The sequence below is a fragment of the Lissotriton helveticus genome, chromosome 10, assembly GCF_964261635.1.
Source record: "Lissotriton helveticus chromosome 10, aLisHel1.1, whole genome shotgun sequence".
Taxonomy (NCBI): Eukaryota; Metazoa; Chordata; class Amphibia; order Caudata; family Salamandridae; genus Lissotriton; species Lissotriton helveticus.
In genome coordinates this window covers 1,189,753,025-1,189,779,931 of record NC_136071.1, presented here as the reverse complement: position 1 = coordinate 1,189,779,931, position 26,907 = coordinate 1,189,753,025, and the positions used below count along the sequence as shown (strand labels likewise).

The 26,907-nt window shown below is 51.2% G+C and overlaps 1 protein-coding gene across 1 annotated transcript in view; it reads right to left on the bottom strand.

Moving 5' to 3' along the window:
- Window positions 1–26,907, bottom strand: part of SCRN1 (secernin 1) — an 88,905-nt gene that overhangs the window by 59,237 nt on the left and 2,761 nt on the right. The window contains exons 2-3 of the mRNA XM_078664470.1: window positions 16,061–16,220; window positions 5,054–5,235 (exon numbers count right to left, since the gene is read on the bottom strand). Of these exons, the coding sequence (XP_078520596.1) occupies window positions 5,054–5,235; window positions 16,061–16,219 (341 nt within the window). The 5' untranslated portion in view covers window position 16,220. The remainder of the gene's footprint in view (window positions 1–5,053; window positions 5,236–16,060; window positions 16,221–26,907) is intronic.

The window sequence follows — 26,907 nt, the reverse complement described above, 5'->3', positions numbered from 1 at the left end:
CGATGGAAAGTGTCTGTTGTTTACAATGACTCTAACACCATCAGGTCCAAGGCTGGCCTGGCACATTTCATCTGGGTACCTCAGCATCACAGCTCGGTGAGATGAACAAACCACTGGGCTTCCAGCTTGATTCCCTTCTCGGCCTCAGAGCATCTCACGCAGGAACAGGCCTGGGTCGCGTCAACTTACCCGTTCTGCGAGTAAAGCTTGCAGCTCTGGCCTTGACATAAAGGCGGCTCTGAGGGGGCCAGGCAGACTGCTTCCTTCTTCAGGTCACCTTAGCAGCAAGCCTTTCACTTAGAGCTACAAACATACATGTGTACCCCACTGCACATGCGTCAAAGCGCTGAACTCATGGGGAACTGGGGATCCACCCATGACGTCATCAGGATGAGGAGGTAGGCAGTTTGTCCACTGGGATACAGGTCAGAAGGCCTGTCCCCCTCTGCTTCTATGTAGCTGCTAGTCATGCCTTGGCCTGGAGATGAGGGGGTAGTTACTTCGGCTGTACCTACACCTATAGCTGAGCATTAACAAAAACATATAGAGCGCATGTCCAGTCTCTGTTGCTGGAAACATTCAGGTCTGTCAGGATGATGAAATAAGGAGCTGTATGGCACACTGCGGTTGCACCAGGGACCTTTGACCCTACAATCTTTTTCATAGGGCCAGCATGTCCCACTCACTACAAAGAGAAAGAACCAGCAATAATTTACAGATCACATTCAGGCCTGGAAAAACCCCACTCACCACCAGGAATAGGAATGTTCCATTCCCTACCGGGGGAGCTACATCCCGCTCACCCCCAAGAATAGGAATGTCCCACTCCATACCGGGGGAGGTATATCCCACTCACCACCAGGAATAGGAATGTTCTATTCCCTATCGGGAGAGGTATATCCCACTCACCACCAGGAATAGGAATGTTCTATTCCCTACCGGGGGAGGTATATCCCACTCACCACCAGGAATAGGAATGTTCTATTCCCTACCGGGGGAGGTATATCCCACTCACCACCAGGAATAGGAATGTTCTATTCCCTACCGGGGGAGGTATATCCCAATCGCCACTAGGAATAGCAATGTCCCACTCCCTATCGGGGAGGTATATCCCACTCACCACCAGGAATAGGAATGTTCTATTCCCTACCGGGGGAGGTATATCCCACTCACCACCAGGAATAGGAATGTTCTATTCCCTACCGGGGGAGGTATATCCCAATCGCCACTAGGAATAGCAATGTCCCACTCCCTATCGGGGAGGTATATCCCACTCACCACCAGGAATAGGAATGTTCTATTCCCTACCGGGGGAGGTATATCCCACTCACCACCAGGAATAGGAATGTTCTATTCCCTACCGGGGGAGGTATATCCCAATCGCCACTAGGAATAGCAATGTCCCACTCCCTATCGGGGAGGTATATCCCACTCACCACCAGGAATAGGAATGTTCTATTCCCTACCGGGGGAGGTATATCCCACTCACCACCAGGAATAGGAATGTTCTATTCCCTACCGGGGGAGGTATATCCCAATCGCCACCAGGAATAGCAATGTCCCACTCCCTATCGGGGAGGTATATCCCACTCACCACCAGGAATAGGAATGTTCTATTCCCTACCGGGGGAGGTATATCCCACTCACCACCAGGAATAGGAATGTTCTATTCCCTACCGGGGGAGGTATATCCCAATCGCCACTAGGAATAGCAATGTCCCACTCCCTATCGGGGAGGTATATCCCACTCACCACCAGGAATAGGAATGTTCTATTCCCTACCGGGGGAGGTATATCCCACTCACCACCAGGAATAGGAATGTTCTATTCCCTACCGGGGGAGGTATATCCCAATCGCCACTAGGAATAGCAATGTCCCACTCCCTATCGGGGAGGTATATCCCACTCACCACCAGGAATAGGAATGTTCTATTCCCTACCGGGGGAGGTATATCCCAATCGCCACTAGGAATAGCAATGTCCCACTCCCTATCGGGGAGGTATATCCCACTCACCACCAGGAATAGGAATGTTCTATTCCCTACCGGGGGAGGTATATCCCACTCACCACCAGGAATAGGAATGTTCTATTCCCTACCGGGGGAGGTATATCCCACTCACCACCAGGAATAGGAATGTTCTATTCCCTACCGGGGGAGGTATATCCCAATCGCCACTAGGAATAGCAATGTCCCACTCCCTATCGGGGAGGTATATCCCACTCACCACCAGGAATAGGAATGTTCTATTCCCTACCGGGGGAGGTATATCCCACTCACCACCAGGAATAGGAATGTTCTATTCCCTACCGGGGGAGGTATATCCCAATCGCCACTAGGAATAGCAATGTCCCACTCCCTATCGGGGAGGTATATCCCACTCGCCACCAGGAATAGGAATGTCCCACACCCTGTCGGGGGAGGTATATCCCACTCACCACCAGGAATAGGAATGTTCTATTCCCTACCGGGGGAGGTATATCCCAATCGCCACCAGGAATAGGAATGTTCTATTCCCTATCGGGGGAGGTATATCCCAATCGCCACCAGGAATAGGAATGTTCTATTCCCTACCGGGGGAGGTATATCCCAATCGCCACCAGGAATAGGAATGTTCTATTCCCTATCGGGAGAGGTATATCCCACTCGCCACCAGGGATAGGACTCCCCCACTCCCTACCGGGGGAGGTATAGCCCACTCGCCACCAGGAATAGGAATATCCCACTCCCTAGCGGGGAGGTGTATCCCACTCGCCACCAGGAATAGGAATGTTCCACTCCCTACCGGGGGAGATAGATTACACTCACCACCAAGGGCATGCATGTTCCATCCCCTCCAGGGCTGGAACTTTTGCACTCACTTCCAGGTCTACGAATGTTCAGCTCACTACCATCGTTGGGAACAGCCTCTTCTCAGAGGGTCTATCAATGTCCCCCTGAACACCAGGTCCCTGAATCTCGCGCTAACCACAGTTTATTTTATTAGAAGTGAAATTTGGAAATTTCGCAATATAATGCCTACATCTTGGCAAAGATGCTATTGAGCAAGTACTTTGTCATGATGTAAAGTGGGAAATCCTACCCTTGATGCACCACAAACAGGGATTGACCTGCTGTGTCTGCCATGGTGTTCATTTATTTGGAAGTTTTATATGGCACTGAACCTCGGCTCACCTTTATTCCAGGGCGCTGCACCGTTTGAATCAAACTCCAGGATTAACGAAGAGCTGGGTCCGTATTATGCATTTTAATTGTTTGCGCCGGGCGCACCTATTAACCCCTCCCATGCTCGAGCTCAGCTCGTCATGGCCAGTGGAACGCTCAGGTGCCGGGAGAATTCCCCTGCTGTGCTGAACGTTCCACGGGAGCCAATGCACCTGTGATGAGCTCAGCTCGTCATGAGCATGCGGGCGCTCTGAGCGCCCCCTCCCCCCCACCACAGCGGGGGAATAACCCCCGCAGCGAAGGGGTTAAAAGGTGAACCCGGTGCAAGCAATCGAAGTGCGCCTGCACTTTTACAGGGGATTAGAGATCCCCTTGCAGGGGGTGTGCAGTCAGTGAGTGTACCAGCCTGCAAGGGGATGTCTGAGGGGTCCCGCTTCCAGAGGCAGGAGCAGCCGCTCCATTAGAGCGGAGGATCGCCGCCAACCAGCAGCAAATACAACGATAATAAAACGGGTTTTAAACCAGTTTTATTATCATTTTATTTTAATCCCCTGGATCCGCCCCTAGGACTCTGACGAGTCTTGGTGGCAGGTCTAGGGGACGACACTGCTGGTGGGGGAGTGGTGGGCACTCCCTTCACTGCGCATGAGGGTTTGTCCGGCTGTCTTAGGCCGGCCAAACCCTCATGCGCAACAAAGCTCTCTCCAGCCCAAGGTGCGTTGGTGGGGCTGGAGAGAGCAGGCATAGGCTCCAACTCTGCCTGGGACCGCACGTTACCGACACTCAAGCCAATTATGAAACCACTTTCATACAGCGTCAGTCAGGATTGGCTGCAGTGCATTCTGGGAGCCTGTGCCTAGATGCAGGAAGAGCACGATGCTACTGGAAAAGGCGGCAGTGTTAATGTAAGGTTATTTACTTCTTTTTTTTTCTCCCTCAAACCTGCCCACCCCACCACCCTCCTCTGGCCCGGCCCGCCACTTTGGCAGGGGGCAGACCACTACTGTCCAGCGGGCTACTCTCAGGGGGCACTCTCACAGTGCACCACCTTTTAGTTGGCACACTGGTAATGCGCCTCCTGATATCATCTTTGCCTCTGCGCCCACATCGGTAATATAGCATAGGTGCAGAGGCAAAGGAATTCCTTCTTTTGCATAGGGCAACCCCCATGAAAACAAGAGAATACCCTTGGATATAGCAGTGGCGCTTTAAGTGTGCCACCGCTATTATTATTACTCAAAGTGACACACAAGTGTCTGCGCCCCTTCTGTAATATCAAAGTGCCCTAGAGGTATGCAAAGCGGGCTCAAACGCCCGTTGCGCCCCCAGGGCACTTACTGTAACATGCCCTAGGGGTCCAATTGTCCACAGGGTGCTGTCTCTGACCAAAGCGAAAGACCATTCTGAGGAGCTCCGATTCTGTGAGTTTTCTGAAGCTCAGATAGTTGGGTTCCACCCTCCAGGTCAGCTTTAGAGTGTTTCACATCTATGGGTCTGCACCCCTAGGTATCTGCTTCATGTTTTTCCTGCTGAAGGATTGTTTTGTGAGCTGCTTCGGTGCAGCTGCATGGAGTTTTCTGGTTCGTATGTAGTGTGGAGCAAGATTTTGCATGTCCCACCCAGCGCCAGACTTTCTTCCAGTGTGCCCGGTGTACTTTGCACACAACCTCAAAGTTGATGCTTTCTTCTGCTGGCAGCTAGGGAAGAGGTTTTAATGCTGGCTTTACCTGTTCATGCCTTCTGAGGTGTGGGTACAGTCTTGATGCGTGATTCTGCAGCCCTTACATTTGTATGATCCTTTTTTGGCAGTCCTGGGCATCACACTACACCCGGTCAGAGCCACCCTTTCACCCACCTCATCACCCTTACATTGATCAGGGACCACTCACCTGACCAGGTCTGCCCCCAGCAGGGCCTTAGCTTCAGGGGCCGCCTCTCTGGTCACCACCGCCTCCCCGGCGATGCAGACTCCGTGCTCATTCGCTCCCATTTCTGCTCCCCACATCCAGGCGGGCTTGCTGAGCATGACGGCGTGAGTCTTGGGCGCCTGGGCTACCGCAACGTAGGTGCACTGGAAGAGGCAAGGGTGTGAATGCAACGCAAGTCGACAGACACTGAGGGGCATATTACGAGATCGTGACGCAGCGCAGCGAGTGACCTTGCTGGGATGTGCTGCGCTGCGTGACAGAGAAAGGGCAGGAATGCACCGTATTTAAAGAATAATGCGCCTTCCTGCCATTTGTCCCAGCACTGGCGCTTGTTTGGCAGCGTAGCGCCAACAGAGGCCCCCTTGCACCGTGCTCTAAGGGAGCCTGCGCTGCACGCAGGATTGTTTTTGTGCAGGAAGGCGCTCATGCAAAGCACTTTGGGTCGAGTTGGCGCTATATAGAACCGCAAATAAACAAAACGCAAAAAAGGTGATTCCTACACAAATGTCTCACAAAGTTTTACACCCATTTTATCTATGTTGGCTCTTTTTGGTTTTTTTGTTTTATTTCGTTAATTCAATAAATCATATGGGGCAGATTTACAAGAAAGTGACACATTTTTAAAGTTTGCGTCACTTTTCCTGCTCCACTGTGAGAAACCCTTGCGCCACTATGGATGCGCCGTATTTACAATACGGCGCACCATGGCACAAGGATTGACAGATACGTCAGAAATTCTGACGCATCTGTTGACACACAAGTCACGCATTGCTGGAGTCGTGTTGCAAGTACATCGCGACTCCAGCAATGCAGGGGGAGGTCTAGCCTCATTGTGCTGCGTCACTCCTTATGCCTGCTGCAAGCAGGGGTAAGAATTTGACGCTGGGGCATTCTAGAAGTGGCGCAGTGAAATCTTGAAGATTTCACTGCGTCACTTCTACGAGGCTTTTTTGCATTGGAACACCCACCGTGCATACATTAGGGCCTTTAGGGCATGTATGTGCGCCACATGTGCACCCATGCATATTTCTGGGGTGCAACAGTGTGTCCTTTGGACACCCCTGCACCCTTGAAATTATTCTCAATTTGCGATTAGCAAATTGCAAATCACAAATTGAGAATAACTTCCCATTCATTCCTATTGGCCTCCTGGCCCATAGAAATGAATGGGAAAGTATTCCTTAATTGCGAATTCGCAATTAAGGAATATCAAGAAATCGCTAAAAAATTGCAACTTTCTTGATACATACCAATTAGCGATTCTGAAATAGGGATTTCTTAAAAATCGCTATTACAGAATCGCTAATTGGTACCTTGATACATATGGCCCTATATTCCCAATTTGCAAAAGTAGGAGGTAAAACATTCTCACTTCAAAACAATAATAAAGCAACACAAACACAAGAACCAGACATTAAAAAAGGACTAAGGGCCATATGTATCATAGTTCCGTTTTGCGAATTCTAAATAGCGATTTTTAAGGAATCGCTATTTAGAATTCGCAAAACGGTATGTATGTAAAAAAATCGCTTCTTTTTAGCGATTCCTTAACATTCCTAATTTGCGAGGCCCATAGGAATGAAGGGGAAATTTGCGATTAGCAATTTGCTAATCGCAAATTAGGAATATTTTCAAGGGTGCAGGGGTGTCTCAAGAACACCCTGCTGCACCCCTGAAAATGACATGTGGGGGCCTATGGCGCACACACATGCCTTAAGGGCATGTATGAGCGTCATATGGCACCTTTGGATTTTTTGAAAATTGCTTTTTTAAAAGAATTCGCAACTTACCACCAACTAGAAGTTGGTGGTAATTTGCGAATCCTTATGGGCATTTTTGAATTATTTTTTCTTTGATACATTGCATTTAAGGAATCGCAAAATTTGCGATTCCTTAAGTGCAATCGCAAAATAAGGAATAGCAAATTTTGCGACTCCTTATTTTGCAGCAAAAATGTTACATACATACCATTTAGCAAATTAGCATTCGCAAAGGCCGAATTTGCGAATGCTAATTAGCTTGATACATATGGCCCTAAATCCTAAAAATAAATTTGAACTAACCAGGATGCTCAAGAACCTTTAAAATGTATAGCAAGGGATATGTTGGATAATAAACCCAAGTAGGACCTCCGAAATTAAAGATTCAAAGGGAAAACTGACTATAGAACATTGGGGGAAGGACGAGGATCTAACATAAGTTAAACGAAGGAGCCATGTGGGGCGGTGTAATGTAACCTGTGCACCAAGGAAATACATCTCAAAAACTGAATTCATTTTATTATTAATATTTATAGATACAATTTTCCAACATTATACATTTTCAATTTCAAATTTCAATTTTCTGAAATGCCTTTTGTTTAAAAATAAACAAGAATAACATATGACTTATATAAAAAAGTGTTTTCCTAAAAAACATGAACAATATCTTGAATGTAGACACATACATGTCATGCAGAATTCCCATCCATGCAGTGACAGTATAAGTGGGTAATTTCAAATTGTGTAAAATAATCTTCAAACTTCTTTTGATATCTATATCTATTGCATATTTGAACCTTTGTTTCCAAAGCCCCACCTTTATTACACTTTGTCATGAAATATATCAACGTATTCTCAAAGCTAGAGGTATTAGCCAGAAGACAAACGACTTTTCTAAACCAGTTATTTAATACAAATTCTGTTAGCTTTTTTTGAAAGACTATTTAAATTTATGTGAATCCATGTTATCCTATATACAAAATCTGTGGTTTCTTCCATTCTTTTGCTGCAACATCCTTAGAAACAATTTCTTGTAGCGAATCAGATTCAGCATTCTTCAATCTGTGTCACAATATTCCAGTGATGCTCGGGTCTAGTCGGCTGTCCGGCCACAGCTCCCAGAAGTGACTGCGGCACTATCATAACTCCTGCCCTCTGTTGAATGAGGACCAGGAAACATGTCAGTAGAAGCGCAGAGGGAGGCAGGTGTAAGCTACATTGAGTAGAAGGAACCCACAAACTTATTTTTAACGTGCCTACTAAATATAAAGGGGCATATTAACTAGGGCATTATCTCCACTTTTTTGGCTTTAAAAGCCAAAAAAGCAGAGATAATCTTTTTGCCATATTTACAAGTGGGTGTTAACATGCATTAGCGCATTAGAACCCTTTTACCCGATGCCTCCCTTTGCATCTCTAATGAGATGCAAAGTGGGCGTCACTGGGCAGTACAACCTTGCAAAGATCGCTGATGGGCACAGCGCGATATTTACAAGGCTGCCTCAGCATTTAAGCAGAGGTTCTCTTTTGGAGAAAACTGCTATTTTTGCGAAAAACTTACGTCTGCGATAGCAAGATTATCGCCATTTTGCAGGGAACATCGCTGCAAAACGGCAATATCTCTCCTATCGCTGGTATTTTTATTGCCCTGGAGAAACGTGTTGTTAATAACGCGCTACCAGGGCAATAAATTCCAGAGATAGACGGCGATAAATAAAAAAGCGATGAGCGCACTTTGCGTTATTTATCGCCGTCCCTTGATGATATGCCCCAAAATGTTTTGTTATTTCAGCATATATTTTAGGTAATCATTCATACAGCCCTTTGAACCTTCAAGGACTGTGATTGGTAGCCCATCTATCGTCAGAGAGATAACTTCCAAAAGAGTTGTTAGACTCTTACATACTGCAGGGTCTGAGGGAGCTAAGAGATGCACAGCACAAAGAGAAGCAGCAAAAAAGATGGCTGCACCCCTGGGGCCACCCCTCCCCTTCCTTGTGATTCTAGGTTCAGACTAGTCTCTGGAGCACCCCGAAAAACCGAAAACCATATCTCCCGCCCCTTCGCGCAGAGTCCCAAAGCGCCGGGGCAGCCGGGCTGTAGGCTGCTCAGACGGGTTTCCAGACTTTTGTAGTTTTCTCTTCAGGGCTGGACACTTTTCACAGCTCAGTTGAACCCTGGGAGTGCACCACTTCCCCAGATAGCATCTCCTGATGTAGAGTCCTGCAGGTACCCTGGGTGCCCAGTGCCACCAGCAGAGGGCAGAAGTCTTCTTGTGTGAGGAGGTGACAACTTATCTCAGAACTACAGTGGGTGCTGCAAGAATGACACCTCTAGGTATATTGACAAGGGGTGGGTATTTTCCCAGTGTGCACTGCTCTGCCTCTCCAGGCTGGGGCTGATGCCACCAGCAGTATGTCACGGTAGTCACCAGAGCGCCCGCATGCCCAGCACTCAGGGTCCTGGTCCATTGGTTGGAGAGGGCAGGACAGTTGTCATCCACCCTTCTGTTTGTGGTTCTGCCTGCTCTGCGTTTGCTTCTCCCTAGGGGTCCCACATATCCAGATCAACGAGCGATGGGCCACGTGTGGCGCGGCCCTGCTGGACCAGGGGTGCCCCCCGTGTGTGCCCTCATCCACCGAAGAGAGCATCTACTACTCTTTGAAAAGACTCCGAGGAGACTGGCTGATGGTGGTAACTGCCAGACACTTGCAGCCACTAGAGAGGCATCTACGAAACATCTGGACAAAATCAATGCCCGGTCCTATAACCGCGGTCCAGCACTCCCCTTGTGTTGGTGGTGTGTTGCTGTGTGAATGTTGTCCTCCCTGTGGCAGCATCACCCACAAGCTGTGAAACTCTGCATCGGAATTAAGTTGTTCTGTGATTCCGTATTCTTGGAGAAGACCCTTCTTCCTCCACATTGGAGACCCGGAAGCAGTTTCTCCTAGGTTGGATTTCCGCACTCAATCCATATTCAGCCAAGAGACAAGGGCCATATTACAGATAGTGCCTCGAGGGGCAAGCTGCTTTGGTACCAGCTTTCTGCACTGTGGGGTGCATTCGTTTACTGAAACCTCCACAGACGCATGTGCGGCCCCTTCTGTAGTGGAGGAGTGTGGCTCAATGGTTAGAGCGGCAGACCCTGATGCAGAGGTCTGGCCCGGGATCAGGGTTCAAATACCGCCTCGGCGGGTCTTGGGCTCAATTTCCTCGGACCTGACAATTCTCGCCTCGGTGCCTATTCTTATCACGGGTCCCACGCTGCAACTCTGGGCAATAGCTTGCTTAACCTCCACACCGGCCCCAACAGCGCTAGGATGCCTGGCTTCACCCTGGGGGTGCCCAGGAGTGGACACCTCACAGGGATAGCCAGGAAGGGTTCCACAGTGGTATGAGTAATAGCGCCAGGAAACCGCTTGGTGGCAGTGCGCTCTACAAATACCTTGACATTTACATTTACATTCTGTAATATCGATAGCCTCAGTACAAAATGTTTGGCCCATATGCAAATGATGGAATGCCTTTGTTATTGTGCCTGATCAGTAATGCAGTTATACCTAAAAAGGGAACCCGAGAGTCACCTGGGTCCTTGGGTAAGCAAAGTATATGGAAAAAATGGTAACCATTTGGTACATTTGAAATTGACAGTGATAGTACTAGTCAGGGGGCCAGTGTTTCTGTACATCATGATCTGTGATACAGCCCCAGGTCTGCAACAATGTCCAGCTCAAATTGTTTGGTAAACCTGGAAACCTTGGGGCATATTACCAACAAGTAGCGATATTTATCGCTAAATAGGCTTAGTGACGATTTTTTTATCGCGGAGCATCGCCGGAATTTATCGCTGAGATAACGTGCTATTAGCAACGTTTATCTCCAAAGTGATACATTTTCCGGCGATAGTGTCGAAAAGCGTGAATATCGCTGAGAATACAGCGATATTCACGCATTACCGACGAAATGCTCTTAGCCATGTTATCCACCTCCCATTGGATATACAGGCTAAGAACTGGTCTGGGCAGGTGTTAGTATTTGGAGATATTCGCGCTTAGCGCGAATATTTCCATCGCTATGCCTGCCTTGCTAATAGGCGATAGCGATGTTAGCGACTGCTTTCAGCCGGTAACAGGTTGGGTACGCCCACTTTGCATGTTATTAGCGATAAATAAAGCTAACCTGCAAAGCGGGCCACAAACCGCTCGCTATCACCTAAAAGCTGTCGCTAACTGCTGTTAGCGACAGCTTGCTAATAGGACGATAGAATTATTGCCGCTTAGCGGCCGAAAACGGCCGCTAAAGCGGCGAAAATTCCCTATCGCCCCCTTGATAATATGCCCCCGACTTACTTGATCTACCTAGCTCCAGCACTGCTCTACTCAGGAAGTTTGCCTCTGACTCTTCAATACACATCCCTTGGTGAGTTGTTGTGCCCCTTCCCTTCATTGTAGGAAGTTTGAGACAATGCCTGCATAGATACTCCATGCACTGGTTGGCTGGGCTTATTTATTCTGGAAGTGACACAATTTCGGATTGGGCCGTAGATTTCCTCCCATGATGCCTCCAGGTTGGGACAAGTAGCGCCTCTCTGGAGCCGGTTCGTCATGGTCTTCTTGACTTCAGTCTGAATGTCAGTAGTACGACCTAAGAAGCAGATGTCAAACCAGGACATCCTATGGGATTGTTCCCTACAAGGTCGGGTAAGGTGTTGACCTATAGAGAAGCTCTGCCTAGAAGTCGCGCAGCAGAACTGCTGGACAGGAGACGAGCTGCACCACCTGGATAACAAGCACAAGCTTCTGCAGACTGGGATCTGCGTAGAGGATTGGCTCAAGGAAGGAGCTTGGCCAACAAGCATGTAGATCTGCAGTAAAGCTCGCCTGAATTGAACCCGATAAGTAAGAACTGCTACTGCCTTGCGTCTGGGTCAAGGATGTGCCAGAGACGCCAAAGGACCGCACCAGTGCCTTCAGCAGAACTGCCCTTGACCTACCAAACATGGTACCCTCTATGCAGTTCTCGAGTGACCACCTGGGTCCTTGACTAGCACCAGGAAGGATGGACTGAGGAACACCTGAGCATACCCGCCTCTTTTGAGTATCTAGATGACGGCTTGACACGACCATGATCTCAAAAGGAACTTTAGAGGAGACCCCTGTGAACCTAGACTCCTGGTCGGTGTCATGTTGGCTCCAGCCAGTTGCCTCAAGGCAGTGCTTCTGAAATCATCAATCTAGGATTTAAAGATCCAATGCTGTGGTGGTTCCAAGGCCGAGTCAGTGGCAAGTCCACCAGCTACTTTTTGTGGAACCAATTGGAGTCAATCAAAGGCAGTCTTTGAAATGAACATTTTATGCTACCCAAAAACTCTAAACGAATTGAGAATCTACATATGTCCCGGTGTTCACTCGGTGTCCCAAACAAGGGATGACTCTACCCTAGAGTATAAATAATACCAATAAATATGGGCAGAGCCCAGAAAAATGTGAGGGTTGAAATCTCCATGCTGCACACCCCCACCCTAAGTCTGGATCACCCAACCCAAGGATAGGCGTGACTATCTCCAAAGGAGGTCTTTCAGTGTTCCTGCTCTTGGCTTTCCTAACAAAGGAGGAACCGGTCCTCTCCCCCGAATGTGCTCCAAAGCCTTCCTACCTCCTTCACAGAGGTCAGCAATCGGTACAAGGCTGAGTCCATTTCCCAACGTAAGGTCGACCACAGGTGAGAAAGTCAGATAAAAAGTAAAGTCATCTGAAGGGGACAAAGGTCAAAGATGACACCTCTCCGGGACTTCCAATCATGATCTTCTGGATACTGCCTCAATTGTGACATTCTAGGTGAACATCAGCATCATCTGCTCTCCTTCCTCGGCGTCCCTCTGTTGAGATGCCTGAAAGACCCTCAGAAGCTCTCTCCAAGAGTGCGCGAATCACGGTGGGAACAGCCATTGAAGGTAAAGGGATTTAGTAGAAAGTATCTGTTGAATTCACTTTTTGCGTCTCCTGGGGCGAGCACTGGGCACGCAGTGCATTACTGCGTGCCCAGTGTCTCTTGCGTAACCACAAGAGACAACTTTTGATACATTCAATGAGCACTTCAACCACCATGGCCTGCCGCGGATCCTGAGCAGACTCGTAATATCTCAGAAGAGGAGATATCAGAGGTTTGATCATTCTGCACAGACATCCATTCTCAGATATTTCATCATTAAAAAAAATGACTTTTGACCAATCAGGTGAGAGGCTGGACACCAGCAGCGGAACCCCCATGAATGTCATGCTACACCCTATCAACACACGTGAGCGCTTGGAGTGTGTGAGATTCCTGGATTTACCTCCCTCTTGAAACGACATCCGCTGAGTATCAAAACTGGAGCTGTTGTTGTCCTTTGAGGTCTGCCCAGGATACGATTTCAGCAATTGTAGCTTTTCTGGAGGACAAGGGATAGTCTTACTAGTTTGGGATCAGCCCACACCACCCATGTAGCTGTGCCCCTTGGAACAACATTCCATTTCTCTTGGCGCTCCGGTCCTGCCCTTGTCTGGTCGTTAGGTAGAGGGGGCAGTCTCCCCTTAAGCCCCTGTAAATAATGCTTCTTCCTTTAAAACTGAGCTTTGATTCAACTTCCACTATATCTAAATGGATGTATGACGTTACAACGCAGGCTATTACAATGCCTGCCTTTACAACGCGGTTTTTACATCGCATACCATTACAACGCATAGCGCTTTTGGGTGCTGGATAGTGAATAGTTTAATTTACTATTCCAACTCCAGTCCCCGTGGACACTAGGGAAGGTGTTGGATAGTAAATTAAACGTATTCCCTATCCTAGAGCGCCCCCCAGCGAAATGCGTTGTAATGGTTTGCATTGTAATGACCGCGTTGTAATGGTAGTGCGTTGTAAAAGTTTCGTTGTAAGTGATGTTTACCTATCTAAATCTCACAGTGTTCCAAGTGCTTCCAGAACACCAAGAGGCATTGGTCTGTGGAGGTCTTGCTTCACAGACAACAACAACTTATAATCTGGTGGTTAGCCATCTTGCTGACATAGGAACAAGGAGTGTAACATTTGCAGCTTCAACAAACATGGTATCTGCTCAGTATCTTTTGTCAGGACCACGGATGCTTTTGTCACAATCTTTACATTATCATTTGTGTCTGAGGGCTTGAAATCCAACATGTACACATAACTGTGCATCCATTACACTTCCCAGCTGTGCCCTCATTACTGTCAGGAGTGATGCTACATTTTTAAGAGTCTGTGTTATTTTACAACTATTTATTGAGAGCACAGAACATGCTTACAAAGAGCTCTTGAGTCCTGATCTGGAAACTATTGTTGTAGTTTTTACTGCCTGAACAGCTAAGTTTTGTGGGTGTTCAGAAGTGGGACATTACATAGGACCATGACCACAAATGTCACTTTGACATCCTTCCCAGGACAGCAGTGGGTGGACAGTTACAGTCTCGGACAGCTCCCTGGAGGCCCTCTACCTGACCTTTCGTAAGCAGTTAAAAACCTATTTGTTTCCCTAACATCGTTCGAAGTTCAAGCTCCACCGCTATTAGCGCTGGGATGCCCCTGGGTAACCAAGCGCTCTAGAAATGCCTTTCATTCATTCATTCATTTGTGGGGGAAGTTTAGTTACGGTGACGTTGCCTTCCGATGCAAGGAGTAGATGCCGGTAGCATGTATTTCACGTCAGAGGTACAGGCCGGGTTAAAAAAAGGGTGAGGCTGTCTTCATATGGACGGGGCTGGCTATGGAATGACAATCTGGATTCAGAAAGTTGGGTTTGACTTTTAAAGGGTGGGAATGGATTACCAAGGGTGGTGTTGGCCTCAGATCTGTGGGTCTGCTTCCAGGGCTATGGCTTCTGAAGAGGAGGCCTGGCTTGAAAGTTTGATGGCTGCGTCACAATGGCGTTGTTGCTTTAACGGAGTGGAGTGGCTTCAGAAGGGTGGAGCCGGCTTCAGAAGGGTGGAGTGGCTTCAGAAGGGTGGAGTGGCTTCAGAAGGGTGGAGTGGCTTCAGAAGGGTGGAGTGGCTTCAGAAGGGTGGAGCTGGCTTCACAAGGGCCAAGCTGGGTTCAGAAGGTTGGGTTAAAGTTTAGAAGGCTGAAGATGAATTAATAAGGGTGGATCTGTCTTCAGAAAATGAAGTGGACCCTAGACCTAGGAGTTTGGCATCAAAAGAGCAGCGCTGACTTGAAAACAGGAGGTCTGGCTTCAGAATGGCAGGTCTGCGGCAGGAGATTGCGGCTGGCTTCAAGAGGGTGGAAATGATTTTAGGCTGGTTTCACAGGAGTGGGTCTGGTTTTACAAGAGAGTGGCTTGTTTCATAAGGGGTCGCTACCTCGAAATTCCTCTTCGCAATGTGGTGCATGCGCAGAGGAATCTTAAAGGGGAAAGAGTTGGGCAACAGATGATGCTGCCCCTTACATTTCATGCCTACTGCCTCTCGTTGCTCTAAGGTATCGCCCAGGGAATTTGATGATAATAATTGTGTTTAATTTGGTTACGTAGGAATGTAACTTTTAATGTTTTTCCTTTTAAGTTATTTTTTTAACAAGAAGTCTAATTAATTATGAAAATGTATTGATGTTATTTTTAAATAGTTTTATAACTTCCAATTAAGTGACTTTGGTGTTATTGACAACCTGCAAGCCATTACCTTGGGGGTCAGGCACTCATTCTATGACTGTTAAAGTTGAGTTCAAAATCGAATATATCACTATCAATTAAGGAATGGTTGTTTTGAACTTTTATATTTAACCGTTCTCCTTATTGTAACATTTTTTTTTTTTATTGGATGTAAAATATATTGTGCTTTTATGGCTGTAAAGCCGAAATAAAGTATTCTTGACTTGACATAAGGGGCGGGGCTTAGTTCACAAGGGCAAGCCTGGTAGGAGGAGCCAGCTGACTTCACACGTCCAGCACTGTCCCAGAAGCAGAAAGATGGCTGCAAAAGCCAAGGGCTAATTGACTGGGCTGGCATTGGGGAGCTCGCATTAGGAGGATGGACAGGCTGTGATCACTGCAGTTCAGTTACTGCATTATTACTGACCTAGTGGATGCATAACTTAGAAAGTTTGCACAGGGAGTTACATTTTGGGAGAAATTGGGCTTTCTTATGGGGATGGAGCCGTGTAGCCATGGATCGTTGTCGGTCCCTACTCACTGTTCAGTCGCTCAGTCGCTCACCTGCACTTCGCTCTCCGGCGGATGTGTGGCCGCTGGGACGTAGACCACTTCCTGGACCTCATCTTTTGGACGCGCGGAGTTCTTTCCAAAGAGAACTTGGCCATCTTCACCAGAGGGCGGGAAGGCCACAAAGCAGTAACTGGGCGGAGCAGCAGCCATCCTGAGACAAAGGGAGAGAGATGCAATCAGACTTTGGCAAAGACATCCACGAGGAATAAGAATTTGAAAGTTCATCTTTGATGATTTCGAAAAGGAAATAACTAAAGAACCTGTGATGGACCGAACAGAAGTGATATTTTCTACACAATTGCCTTTACATCACAAGGTAAGTACATAGAAGGTAAGAGTGTGAAGTGTGTGTGTGTGTGTGTGTGTATATATATATATATATATACACATATGTCACCACTAGATAGTTATCGTTAGGTCTGCTTTTGTATAGACAAAATGTTTTTAGGTCTCGCCTGGCATAAGCAGCGTGCATGCGTTGCTCTCGCCATGCGAGGGCCTTTTGGAATCGATACAGATTCCGAAGTGACTTCAAGTCCTGCCCCTGTTTCCCATTGGCTCGCATCATCGTTTATGGAAAACAGTGGCGCGTGATTGGAAATCTGGCTTCTTAGTTACCTCCTTGTCCACTTTTTGGATGGCCCATGTGCACAGTACATTTATTATCACTGTACCAGCACTTGCAAAAAAGAGAGCAGTACATTTAGATGGAAAATATCATCAGTTCACAGAAGGAGAGCAGTACCTTTAGTTGAGTAACAAAACTTCCCAGAAGGGGTGCAGTACAGTTAGTTGGACTGTACTGTTGCTTCACAAAAGAGCCACAGTACATTTAGCATTACAGTACCAGCACTTCACAAAGGGAGAGTAGTACATTCACTATGACAGTGCCAGCACTTTGCAGAGTGACTGCAGTACATTTAGTGTGAGTAGGTAAGCTTCAATAAATGGTTCTATTACCTTTACTGTCAGAGTAGCTGTGTTTCACAGAATGGCTGCAATACATTTAGTGTGAGAGTACCAGCAATACACTGAATGGCTGCAGTACATCTAGTGTGCGATTAACTGCACTTCACAGAATGGCTATAGTACATTTAGTTTGAGAGAAGCTGTACTTCACAGAATGGCTGCAGAATATTTTGTGTTAGACTAGCTGCACTTGACAGAATGGCTGCAGTACATTTAGTGTGCGACTAGCTGCACTTCACAGAATGGCGATAGTACATTTAGTTTGAGAGAAGCTGCACTTGACAGAATGGCTGCAGTACATTTAGTGTGCGACTAGCTGCACTTCACAGAATGGCGATAGTACATTTAGTTTGAGAGAAGCTGTACTTCACAGAATGGCTGCAGTATATTTAGTGTGCGACTAGCTGCACTTCACAGAATGGCGATAGTACATTTAGTTTGAGAGAAGCTGTACTTCACAGAATGGCTGCAGTATATTTTGTGTGCGAGTAGCTGTGCCTCAGAGAGGGGTAGCAATACATTTAGTGTGAGAGTACCAGCACTTCCCAGAATGGCTGCAGTAAATTTAGTGTGAGACTAGATGCACTTCCCAGAAGGGCTGCAATACATTTAGTGTGAGGCTAGCTGCACTTTACAGAATGGATGCAGTACATTTAGTGTGAGGCTAGCTGTACTTTACAGAATGGCTGCAGTACATTTAGTGTGAGGCTAGCTGTACTTTACAGAATGGATGCAGTACATTTAGTGTGAGGCTAGCTGTACTTTACAGAATGGATGCAGTACATTTAGTGTGAGGCTAGCTGTACTTTACAGAATGGATGCAGTACATTTAGTGTGAGGCTAGCTGTACTTTACAGAATGGATGCAGAACATTTAGTGTGAGGCTAGCTGTACTTTACAGAATGCCTGCAGTACATTTAGTGTGAGACTAGATGCACTTCCCAGAATGGCTGCAGTACATTTAGTGTGAGACTAGCGGCACTTTACAGAATGGCTGCAGTACATTTAGTGTGAGACTAGCGGCATTTTACAGAATGGCTGCAGTACATTTAGTGTGAGGCTAGCTGTACTTTACAGAATGGCTGCAGTACATTTAGTGTGAGACTAGCTGCACTTTACAGAATGACTGCAGTACATTTAGTGTGAGGCTAGCTGTACTTTACAGAATGGCTGCAGTACATTTAGTGTGAGACTAGATGCACTTCCCAGAATGGCTGCAGTACATTTAGTGTGAGGCTAGCTGTACTTTACAGAATGGCTGCAGTACATTTAGTGTGAGACTAGCTGCACTTCACAGAATGACTGCAGTACATTTAGAGTGAGACTAGCTGCACTTTACAGGATGACTGCAGTACTTATAGGTGGATAGAAACAGCGCCTCCTAGAATGGCTGCAGTACATTTAGCGTAAGTGTAGCTGCGTTTCACTGATTGACTGTAGTACATTTAGTGTGAGGCTAGCTGTACTTTACAGAATGGCTGCAGTACATTTAGTGTGAGACTAGCTGCACTTTACAGAATGACTGCAGTACATTTAGTGTGAGGCTAGCTGTACTTTACAGAATGGCTGCAGTACATTTAGTGTGAGACTAGATGCACTTCCCAGAATGGCTGCAATACATTTAGTGTGAGGCTAGCTGCACTTTACAGAATGGATGCAGTACATTTAGTGTGAGGCTAGCTGTACTTTACAGAATGGCTGCAGTACATTTAGTGTGAGGCTAGCTGTACTTTACAGAATGGATGCAGTACATTTAGTGTGAGGCTAGCTGTACTTTACAGAATGGATGCAGTACATTTAGTGTGAGGCTAGCTGTACTTTACAGAATGGATGCAGTACATTTAGTGTGAGGCTAGCTGTACTTTACAGAATGGATGCAGAACATTTAGTGTGAGGCTAGCTGTACTTTACAGAATGCCTGCAGTACATTTAGTGTGAGACTAGATGCACTTCCCAGAATGGCTGCAGTACATTTAGTGTGAGACTAGCGGCACTTTACAGAATGGCTGCAGTACATTTAGTGTGAGACTAGCGGCATTTTACAGAATGGCTGCAGTACATTTAGTGTGAGGCTAGCTGTACTTTACAGAATGGCTGCAGTATATTTAGTGTGAGACTAGCTGCACTTTACAGAATGACTGCAGTACATTTAGTGTGAGGCTAGCTGTACTTTACAGAATGGCTGCTGTACATTTAGTGTGAGACTAGATGCACTTCCCAGAATGGCTGCAGTACATTTAGTGTGAGGCTAGCTGCACTTCACAGAATGACTGCAGTACATTTAGTGTGAGACTAGCTGCACTTTACAGGATGACTGCAGTACTTATAGGTGGATAGAAACAGCGCCTCCTAGAATGGCTGCAGTACATTTAGCGTAAGTGTAGCTGCGTTTCACTGATTGACTGTAGTACATTTAGTGTGAGAGTACCAGTAATCCACTGAATTGCTGCGGCACATTTAGTGTGCGACTAGCTGCATTTCAAGAATGGTTGTAGTACATTTAGTGTGAGACTAGCTGCACTTTACAGAATGACTCCAATACTTTTAGTGTGCGACTAGCTGCACTTCACAGAATGGCTGAAGTACATTTAGTGTCAGATTATCTGCGCTTTATAGAATGAGTCTGGTACATTTAGTGTGAGACTAGCTGCATGTTGGACCGGGCCCTTCTGGCAGGTCCACCCCTGAAGTTTTGCTTGTTAAATGTGACCTGGGGATGGTGATTCCCACTCTGAGTGCGTGTAGATGAGAGAAGCCTGCCCTCCCATAGGAATGCATGGGGAATGTGTGTGTCCCTGGTAGTTCCTGATGTGTGGGGAGTGCAGGCTCGAGTCTGGTATGTATGGACTCGTGTGATTGAATGCTACAAGATGATGTATGCGGCGTGTGTGTGTCTAGAAGGGAAGTGCCACTTCTAGACATTGGTGTGTGTGTGCAGGACGTGTGCTGGCGCGTGATTGGCTGAAGCCGGCTGGGGAGCCTGGCTCCAAGAGTCTGGGTGGGTCTGCCCCGGTGGTGAATGGAGAGATTAGCATGCTGATGTGAGGGAGGAGCTGTGCCTGTATCCTGTATGGGGCTGGGCTTTCCCCCACAATGCTGGCTCCACCCCCCTGGGGTGCGTCTGATGACCTGTCCTGCCTGATGAATGAAAGGGGTGGTTGGGGAAAACAAGATACTCCCAAAACCAGCTGCGACTGGTTTCTCCCCCACCAAGCACCATTAGACAAAGGAATTGCATGTATAAAAAGAGTCTGTGACCTCTTCTAAAATGTTTTTGTTCCCACTTGAATCTACCAGGGGCGTGTTGCTGCTTGGGCTCAGGGTTGGCTTGCCTCCCTGGGCCCTGCCCTGCTCCTGGACTCCTATGGACTTTTCCTGCTGAGAGCTGCTATGCTCCAACCGAGGTCCTGGACCACTGAAGGACTTTGTTGCTCTGCTTCTTGCCCTCCTGATCTGCGTAGCGCTGAATTCCTGATCTAGCGCTTGGAAACGCTGGTCCTGGCCCTCTAGCGCTTGGGAGCGCTACATTCCTTTGGCGAGCGCTGGGAGCGCTCTATTCAACGAGCCGGTGCCACCCGGCATTTGCCCCATGCCCAGGAAGATTCCTGAGTCTCAGCGAGTGCCTACCTCGCTTATTTGCCTGCCGTTATTCCCTTCTTCGAGGGAGCCGACCCCTCGTTATTCACCCCGAGTTCACCGCCGCCGCCCGGGACCCTCGCGACGTTATCCCCGGGCCGCGCTGGTATTGGTTGTCGGCCCGGGATTCCCCGTCATGTCATTCCCCAGGCCGCGCCGTGATTGGCTGCCGGCCCGAGGAGAGGGGAGAGGCCGGCCGATGGAGCTCGTCGAAGCAGGAGCGGCGAGAGCCTACTCCGCGCTCCTGCCCTGCCCCGAGAAACTGGTGACTCCCCCCGGGGCTCCCGAGAGTGAGGGAGAGCCCCGGGGAGCAAAAGGAAGCCTGCACAGCAGCGGAGACCGGCGCCCCCAGTCCGGTGAGTGCTGCAGTGCGCAAGGGAGAGGAGGGGCGTCGGGCACATTGCCGGTGCTCGCCCCTCCCCTCGAGTGATGCCCTTGTTGTGCCCCGAGGCCCGTGGGGCCACCATTGATGCCGGGTCCCCCGAGGGAGACCCCGCCTGCCCACAACTTCGACCCTGAGCCCCGAGAGGCTCCGTCATGGCCCGTGGGGCCACCAGTGATACCGGGTCCCCCGAGGGGGACCCCGCCTGCCATACCTTGACCCCTGAGCCCCGAGAGGCTCCACCTTTGGCCTCGAGCCCCGAGAGGCTCCACCTGGGGCCCTTGCCCTGTCGAGCCTGCTAGGCTCGCGCCCCGCATCTTTGTTCTTGAGCCCTAGAGGCTCCTTCATGGCGCTCATTCCTCCTGAGCCGGCGAGGCTCCACCCCTGCCCCTGTGCTCCGAGCCTGCGAGGCTCCAACGTGTTGCCCTCATCATTTACAGCTGCCCAGCACTTTGTGGGCAGCTGCTACGTTTAGGTGTGCTCTGGGCTACCTGCAGCCTGTCCTGACATTGAGACATTGGGGGGTCCTAGCCCCAGAACGGCCAGTTGGCCTGTTGGAAATTATTGGTAAATGTTTATGTGAACCCTGAGAGTATTCCCTGTTGCCCCTCTAAAAAGTGATCTTGATGTGTTATGTGCCTTGCCATTCCTTCCCTCCTAAATATCCTAGGTCTCATGTAGGTGGCTTCTGGTTAGAGTGAGTTCTACTGCTAGTTCTATTGAGTTCCAGGTTGTCATGTGTTCTAATGCTAGCTCCTGGTTGTTATGTGTTCTAGTACTAGTTCTAGGAAGCTCCCAGATGTTATGTGTCCTAATGCCAGTTCCATCATGTGCATATTCCTGGCAGTGGTCCCCAGACCCTGTCCTGTATATACTCCCTTGTAAACCCTGCCCGTGCCCCTGGCACCTTGTAAATTGTGTATTTATCCCTAAGTATGTCTTTCAATACAAAGTCTATTTTTCATATATATATCTTGTGTGGAGTTCCTTTTGTGGGGGGCCCGGAAGGTTGTTGCTGGGAGTGCGTGCGCAAATGCTTTACACATGACCTCCGAGATAGGCCTGACTGCTCGTGCCAAGCTACCAAGGGGGTGAGCAGGGGTTGTCTTGGCGGGTGACTTCCCTACCCTAACTGGAAATGGTGATTTCTGTCTGGCCTTGGTGCAAGCCTCGGCCAGCCAGGGATCCCATTTCTAACACTGCACTTTACAGAATGACTCCAGTACAATTAGTGTGCGACTAGCTGCACTTGACAGAATGGCTAAAGTATATTTAGTGTCAGATTAGCTGCGCTTTACAGAATGACTACAGTACATTTAGTACGACAGTAGCAGTTCTTCACAGAATGAGTGCAGTACATTTAGTGTGGGACTAGCCGCACTTCACAGATTAGCTGAAGAACATTTAGTTTGAGACAAGCTATACTTCACAGAATGGCTGCAGTACATTTAGTGTGAGACTAATTACAGGATGACTGCAGTACATATAAGTGGATAGAAACAGCACTTCCTAGAATGGCTGCAGTACATTTAGCGTAAGTGTAGCTGCGTTTCACTGATTGACTGTAGTACATTTAGTGTGAGAGTACCAGTAATTCACTGAATTGCTGCGGCACATTTAGTGTGTGACTAGCTGTGCTTTACAGAGAGCAGGGGTGTCTGGGCACGAGGAGAGCTGGGGTGTCTGGGCACGAAGAGAGCTGGGGTGTCTGGGCACGAAGAGAGCAGGGGTGTCTGGGCACGAAGAGAGCAGGGGTGTCTGGGCACGAAGAGAGCAGGGGTGTCTGGGCACGAAGAGAGCAGGGGTGTCTGGGCACGAAGAGAGCAGGGGTGTCTGGGCACGAAGAGAGCAGGGGTGTCTGGGCACGAAGAGAGCAGGGGTGTCTGGGCACGAAGAGAGCAGGGGTGTCTGGGCACGAAGAGAGCAGGGGTGTCTGGGCACGAAGAGAGCAGGGGTGTCTGGGCACGAAGAGAGCAGGGGTGTCTGGGCACGAAGAGAGCAGGGGTGTCTGGGCACGAAGAGAGCAGGGGTGTCTGGGCACGAAGAGAGCAGGGGTGTCTGGGCACGAAGGGAGCAGGGGTGTCTGGGCACGAAGGGAGCAGGGGTGTCTGGGCACGAAGGGAGCAGGGGTGTCTGGGCACGAGGGGAGCAGGGGTGTCTGGGAACGAAGGGAGCAGGGGTGTCTGGGCACGAGGGGAGCAGGGGTGTCTGGGCACGAGGGGAGCAGGGGTGTCTGGGCACGAGGGGAGCAGGGGTGTCTGGGCACGAAGAGAGCAGGGGTGTCTGGGCACGAAGAGAGCAGGGGTGTCTGGGCACGAAGAGAGCAGGGGTGTCTGGGCACGAGGAGAGCAGGGGTGTCTGGGCACCAGGAGAGCAGGGGTGTCTGGGCACCAGGAGAGCAGGGGTGTCTGGGCACCAGGAGAGCAGGGGTGTCTGGGCACCAGGAGAGCAGGGGTGTCTGGGCACCAGGAGAGCAGGGGTGTCTGGGCACCAGGAGAGCAGGGGTGTCTGGGCACCAGGAGAGCAGGGGTGTCTGGGCACCAGGAGAGCAGGGGTGTCTGGGCACCAGGAGAGCAGGGGTGTCTGGGCACCAGGAGAGCTGGGGTGTCTGGGCACCAGGAGAGCTGGGGTGTCTGGGCACCAGGAGAGCTGGGGTGTCTGGGCACCAGGAGAGCTGGGGTGTCTGGGCACCAGGAGAGCTGGGGTGTCTGGGCACCAGGAGAGCTGGGGTGTCTGGGCACGAGGAGAGCTGGGGTGTCTGGGCACGAGGAGAGCTGGGGTGTCTGGGCACGAGGAGAGCTGGGGTGTCTGGGCACGAGGGGAGCTGGGGTGTCTGGGCACGAGGGGAGCTGGGGTGTCTGGGCACGAGGGGAGCTGGGGTGTCTGGGCACGAGGGGAGCTGGGGTGTCTGGGCACGAGGGGAGCTGGGGTGTCTGGGCACGAGGGGAGCTGGGGTGTCTGGGCACGAGGGGAGCTGGGGTGTCTGGGCACGAGGGGAGCTGGGGTGTCTGGGCACGAGGGGAGCTGGGGTGTCTGGGCACGAGGGGAGCAGGGGTGTCTGGGCACGAGGGGAGCAGGGGTGTCTGGGCACGAGGGGAGCAGGGGTGTCTGGGCACGAGGGGAGCAGGGGTGTCTGGGCACGAGGGGAGCAGGGGTGTCTGGGCACCAGGGGAGCAGGGGTGTCTGGGCACGAGGGGAGCAGGGGTGTCTGGGCACCAGGGGAGCAGGGGTGTCTGGGCACCAGGGGAGCAGGGGTGTCTGGGCACCAGGGGAGCAGGGGTGTCTGGGCACCAGGGGAGCAGGGGTGTCTGGGCACCAGGGGAGCAGGGGTGTCTGGGCACCAGGGGAGCAGGGGTGTCTGGGCACCAGGGGAGCAGGGGTGTCTGGGCACCAGGGGAGCAGGGGTGTCTGGGCACCAGGGGAGCAGGGGTGTCTGGGCACCAGGAGAGCAGGGGTGTCTGGGCACCAGGAGAGCAGGGGTGTCTGGGCACCAGGAGAGCAGGGGTGTCTGGGCACCAGGAGAGCAGGGGTGTCTGGGCACCAGGAGAGCAGGGGTGTCTGGGCACGAGGAGAGCAGGGGTGTCTGGGCACGAGGAGAGCAGGGGTGTCTGGGCACGAGGAGAGCAGGGGTGTCTGGGCACGAAGAGAGCAGGGGTGTCTGGGCACGAAGAGAGCAGGGGTGTCTGGGCACGAGGAGAGCAGGGGTGTCTGGGCACGAGGAGAGCAGGGGTGTCTGGGCACGAGGAGAGCAGGGGTGTCTGGGCACGAGGAGAGCAGGGGTGTCTGGGCACGAGGAGAGCAGGGGTGTCTGGGCACGAGGAGAGCAGGGGTGTCTGGGCACGAGGAGAGCAGGGGTGTCTGGGCACGAGGAGAGCAGGGGTGTCTGGGCACGAGGAGAGCAGGGGTGTCTGGGCACGAGGAGAGCAGGGGTGTCTGGGCACGAGGAGAGCAGGGGTGTCTGGGCACGAGGAGAGCAGGGGTGTCTGGGCACGAGGAGAGCAGGGGTGTCTGGGCACCAGGAGAGCAGGGGTGTCTGGGCACCAGGAGAGCAGGGGTGTCTGGGCACCAGGAGAGCTGGGGTGTCTGGGCACCAGGAGAGCTGGGGTGTCTGGGCACGAGGAGAGCTGGGGTGTCTGGGCACCAGGAGAGCAGGGGTGTCTGGGCACGAGGAGAGCAGGGGTGTCTGGGCACGAGGAGAGCTGGGGTGTCTGGGCACGAGGAGAGCTGGGGTGTCTGGGCACGAGGAGAGCTGGGGTGTCTGGGCACGAAGAGAGCTGGGGTGTCTGGGCACGAGGAGAGCTGGGGTGTCTGGGCACGAGGAGAGCTGGGGTGTCTGGGCACCAGGAGAGCAGGGGTGTCTGGGCACGAGGAGAGCAGGGGTGTCTGGGCACCAGGAGAGCAGGGGTGTCTGGGCACCAGGAGAGCAGGGGTGTCTGGGCACCAGGAGAGCAGGGGTGTCTGGGCACCAGGAGAGCAGGGGTGTCTGGGCACCAGGAGAGCAGGGGTGTCTGGGCACCAGGAGAGCTGGGGTGTCTGGGCACCAGGAGAGCTGGGGTGTCTGGGCACCAGGAGAGCTGGGGTGTCTGGGCACCAGGAGAGCTGGGGTGTCTGGGCACCAGGAGAGCAGGGGTGTCTGGGCACCAGGAGAGCTGGGGTGTCTGGGCACCAGGAGAGCTGGGGTGTCTGGGCACCAGGAGAGCAGGGGTGTCTGGGCACCAGGAGAGCAGGGGTGTCTGGGCACCAGGAGAGCTGGGGTGTCTGGGCACCAGGAGAGCTGGGGTGTCTGGGCACCAGGAGAGCTGGGGTGTCTGGGCACCAGGAGAGCAGGGGTGTCTGGGCACCAGGAGAGCAGGGGTGTCTGGGCACCAGGAGAGCAGGGGTGTCTGGGCACCAGGAGAGCAGGGGTGTCTGGGCACCAGGAGAGCAGGGGTGTCTGGGCACCAGGAGAGCAGGGGTGTCTGGGCACCAGGAGAGCAGGGGTGTCTGGGCACCAGGAGAGCAGGGGTGTCTGGGCACCAGGAGAGCAGGGGTGTCTGGGCACCAGGAGAGCAGGGGTGTCTGGGCACCAGGAGAGCAGGGGTGTCTGGGCACCAGGAGAGCAGGGGTGTCTGGGCACCAGGAGAGCAGGGGTGTCTGGGCACCAGGAGAGCAGGGGTGTCTGGGCACCAGGAGAGCAGGGGTGTCTGGGCACCAGGAGAGCAGGGGTGTCTGGGCACGAAGAGAGCAGGGGTGTCTGGGCACGAAGAGAGCAGGGGTGTCTGGGCACGAAGAGAGCAGGGGTGTCTGGGCACGAAGAGAGCAGGGGTGTCTGGGCACGAAGAGAGCAGGGGTGTCTGGGCACGAAGAGAGCAGGGGTGTCTGGGCACGAAGAGAGCAGGGGTGTCTGGGCACGAAGAGAGCAGGGGTGTCTGGGCACGAAGAGAGCTGGGGTGTCTGGGCACGAAGAGAGCTGGGGTGTCTGGGCACGAAGAGAGCTGGGGTGTCTGGGCACGAAGAGAGCTGGGGTGTCTGGGCACGAAGAGAGCTGGGGTGTCTGGGCACGAAGAGAGGAGGGGAGCTGGGGTGTCTGGGCACGAGGAGAGCTGGGGTGTCTGGGCACCAGGAGAGCAGGGGTGTCTGGGCACCAGGAGAGCTGGGGTGTCTGGGCACCAGGGGAGCAGGGGTGTCTGGGCACCAGGGGAGCAGGGGTGTCTGGGCACGAGGAGAGCAGGGGTGTCTGGGCACGAGGAGAGCAGGGGTGTCTGGGCACGAAGAGAGCAGGGGTGTCTGGGCACGAAGAGAGCAGGGGTGTCTGGGCACGAAGAGAGCAGGGGTGTCTGGGCACGAAGAGAGCAGGGGTGTCTGGGCACGA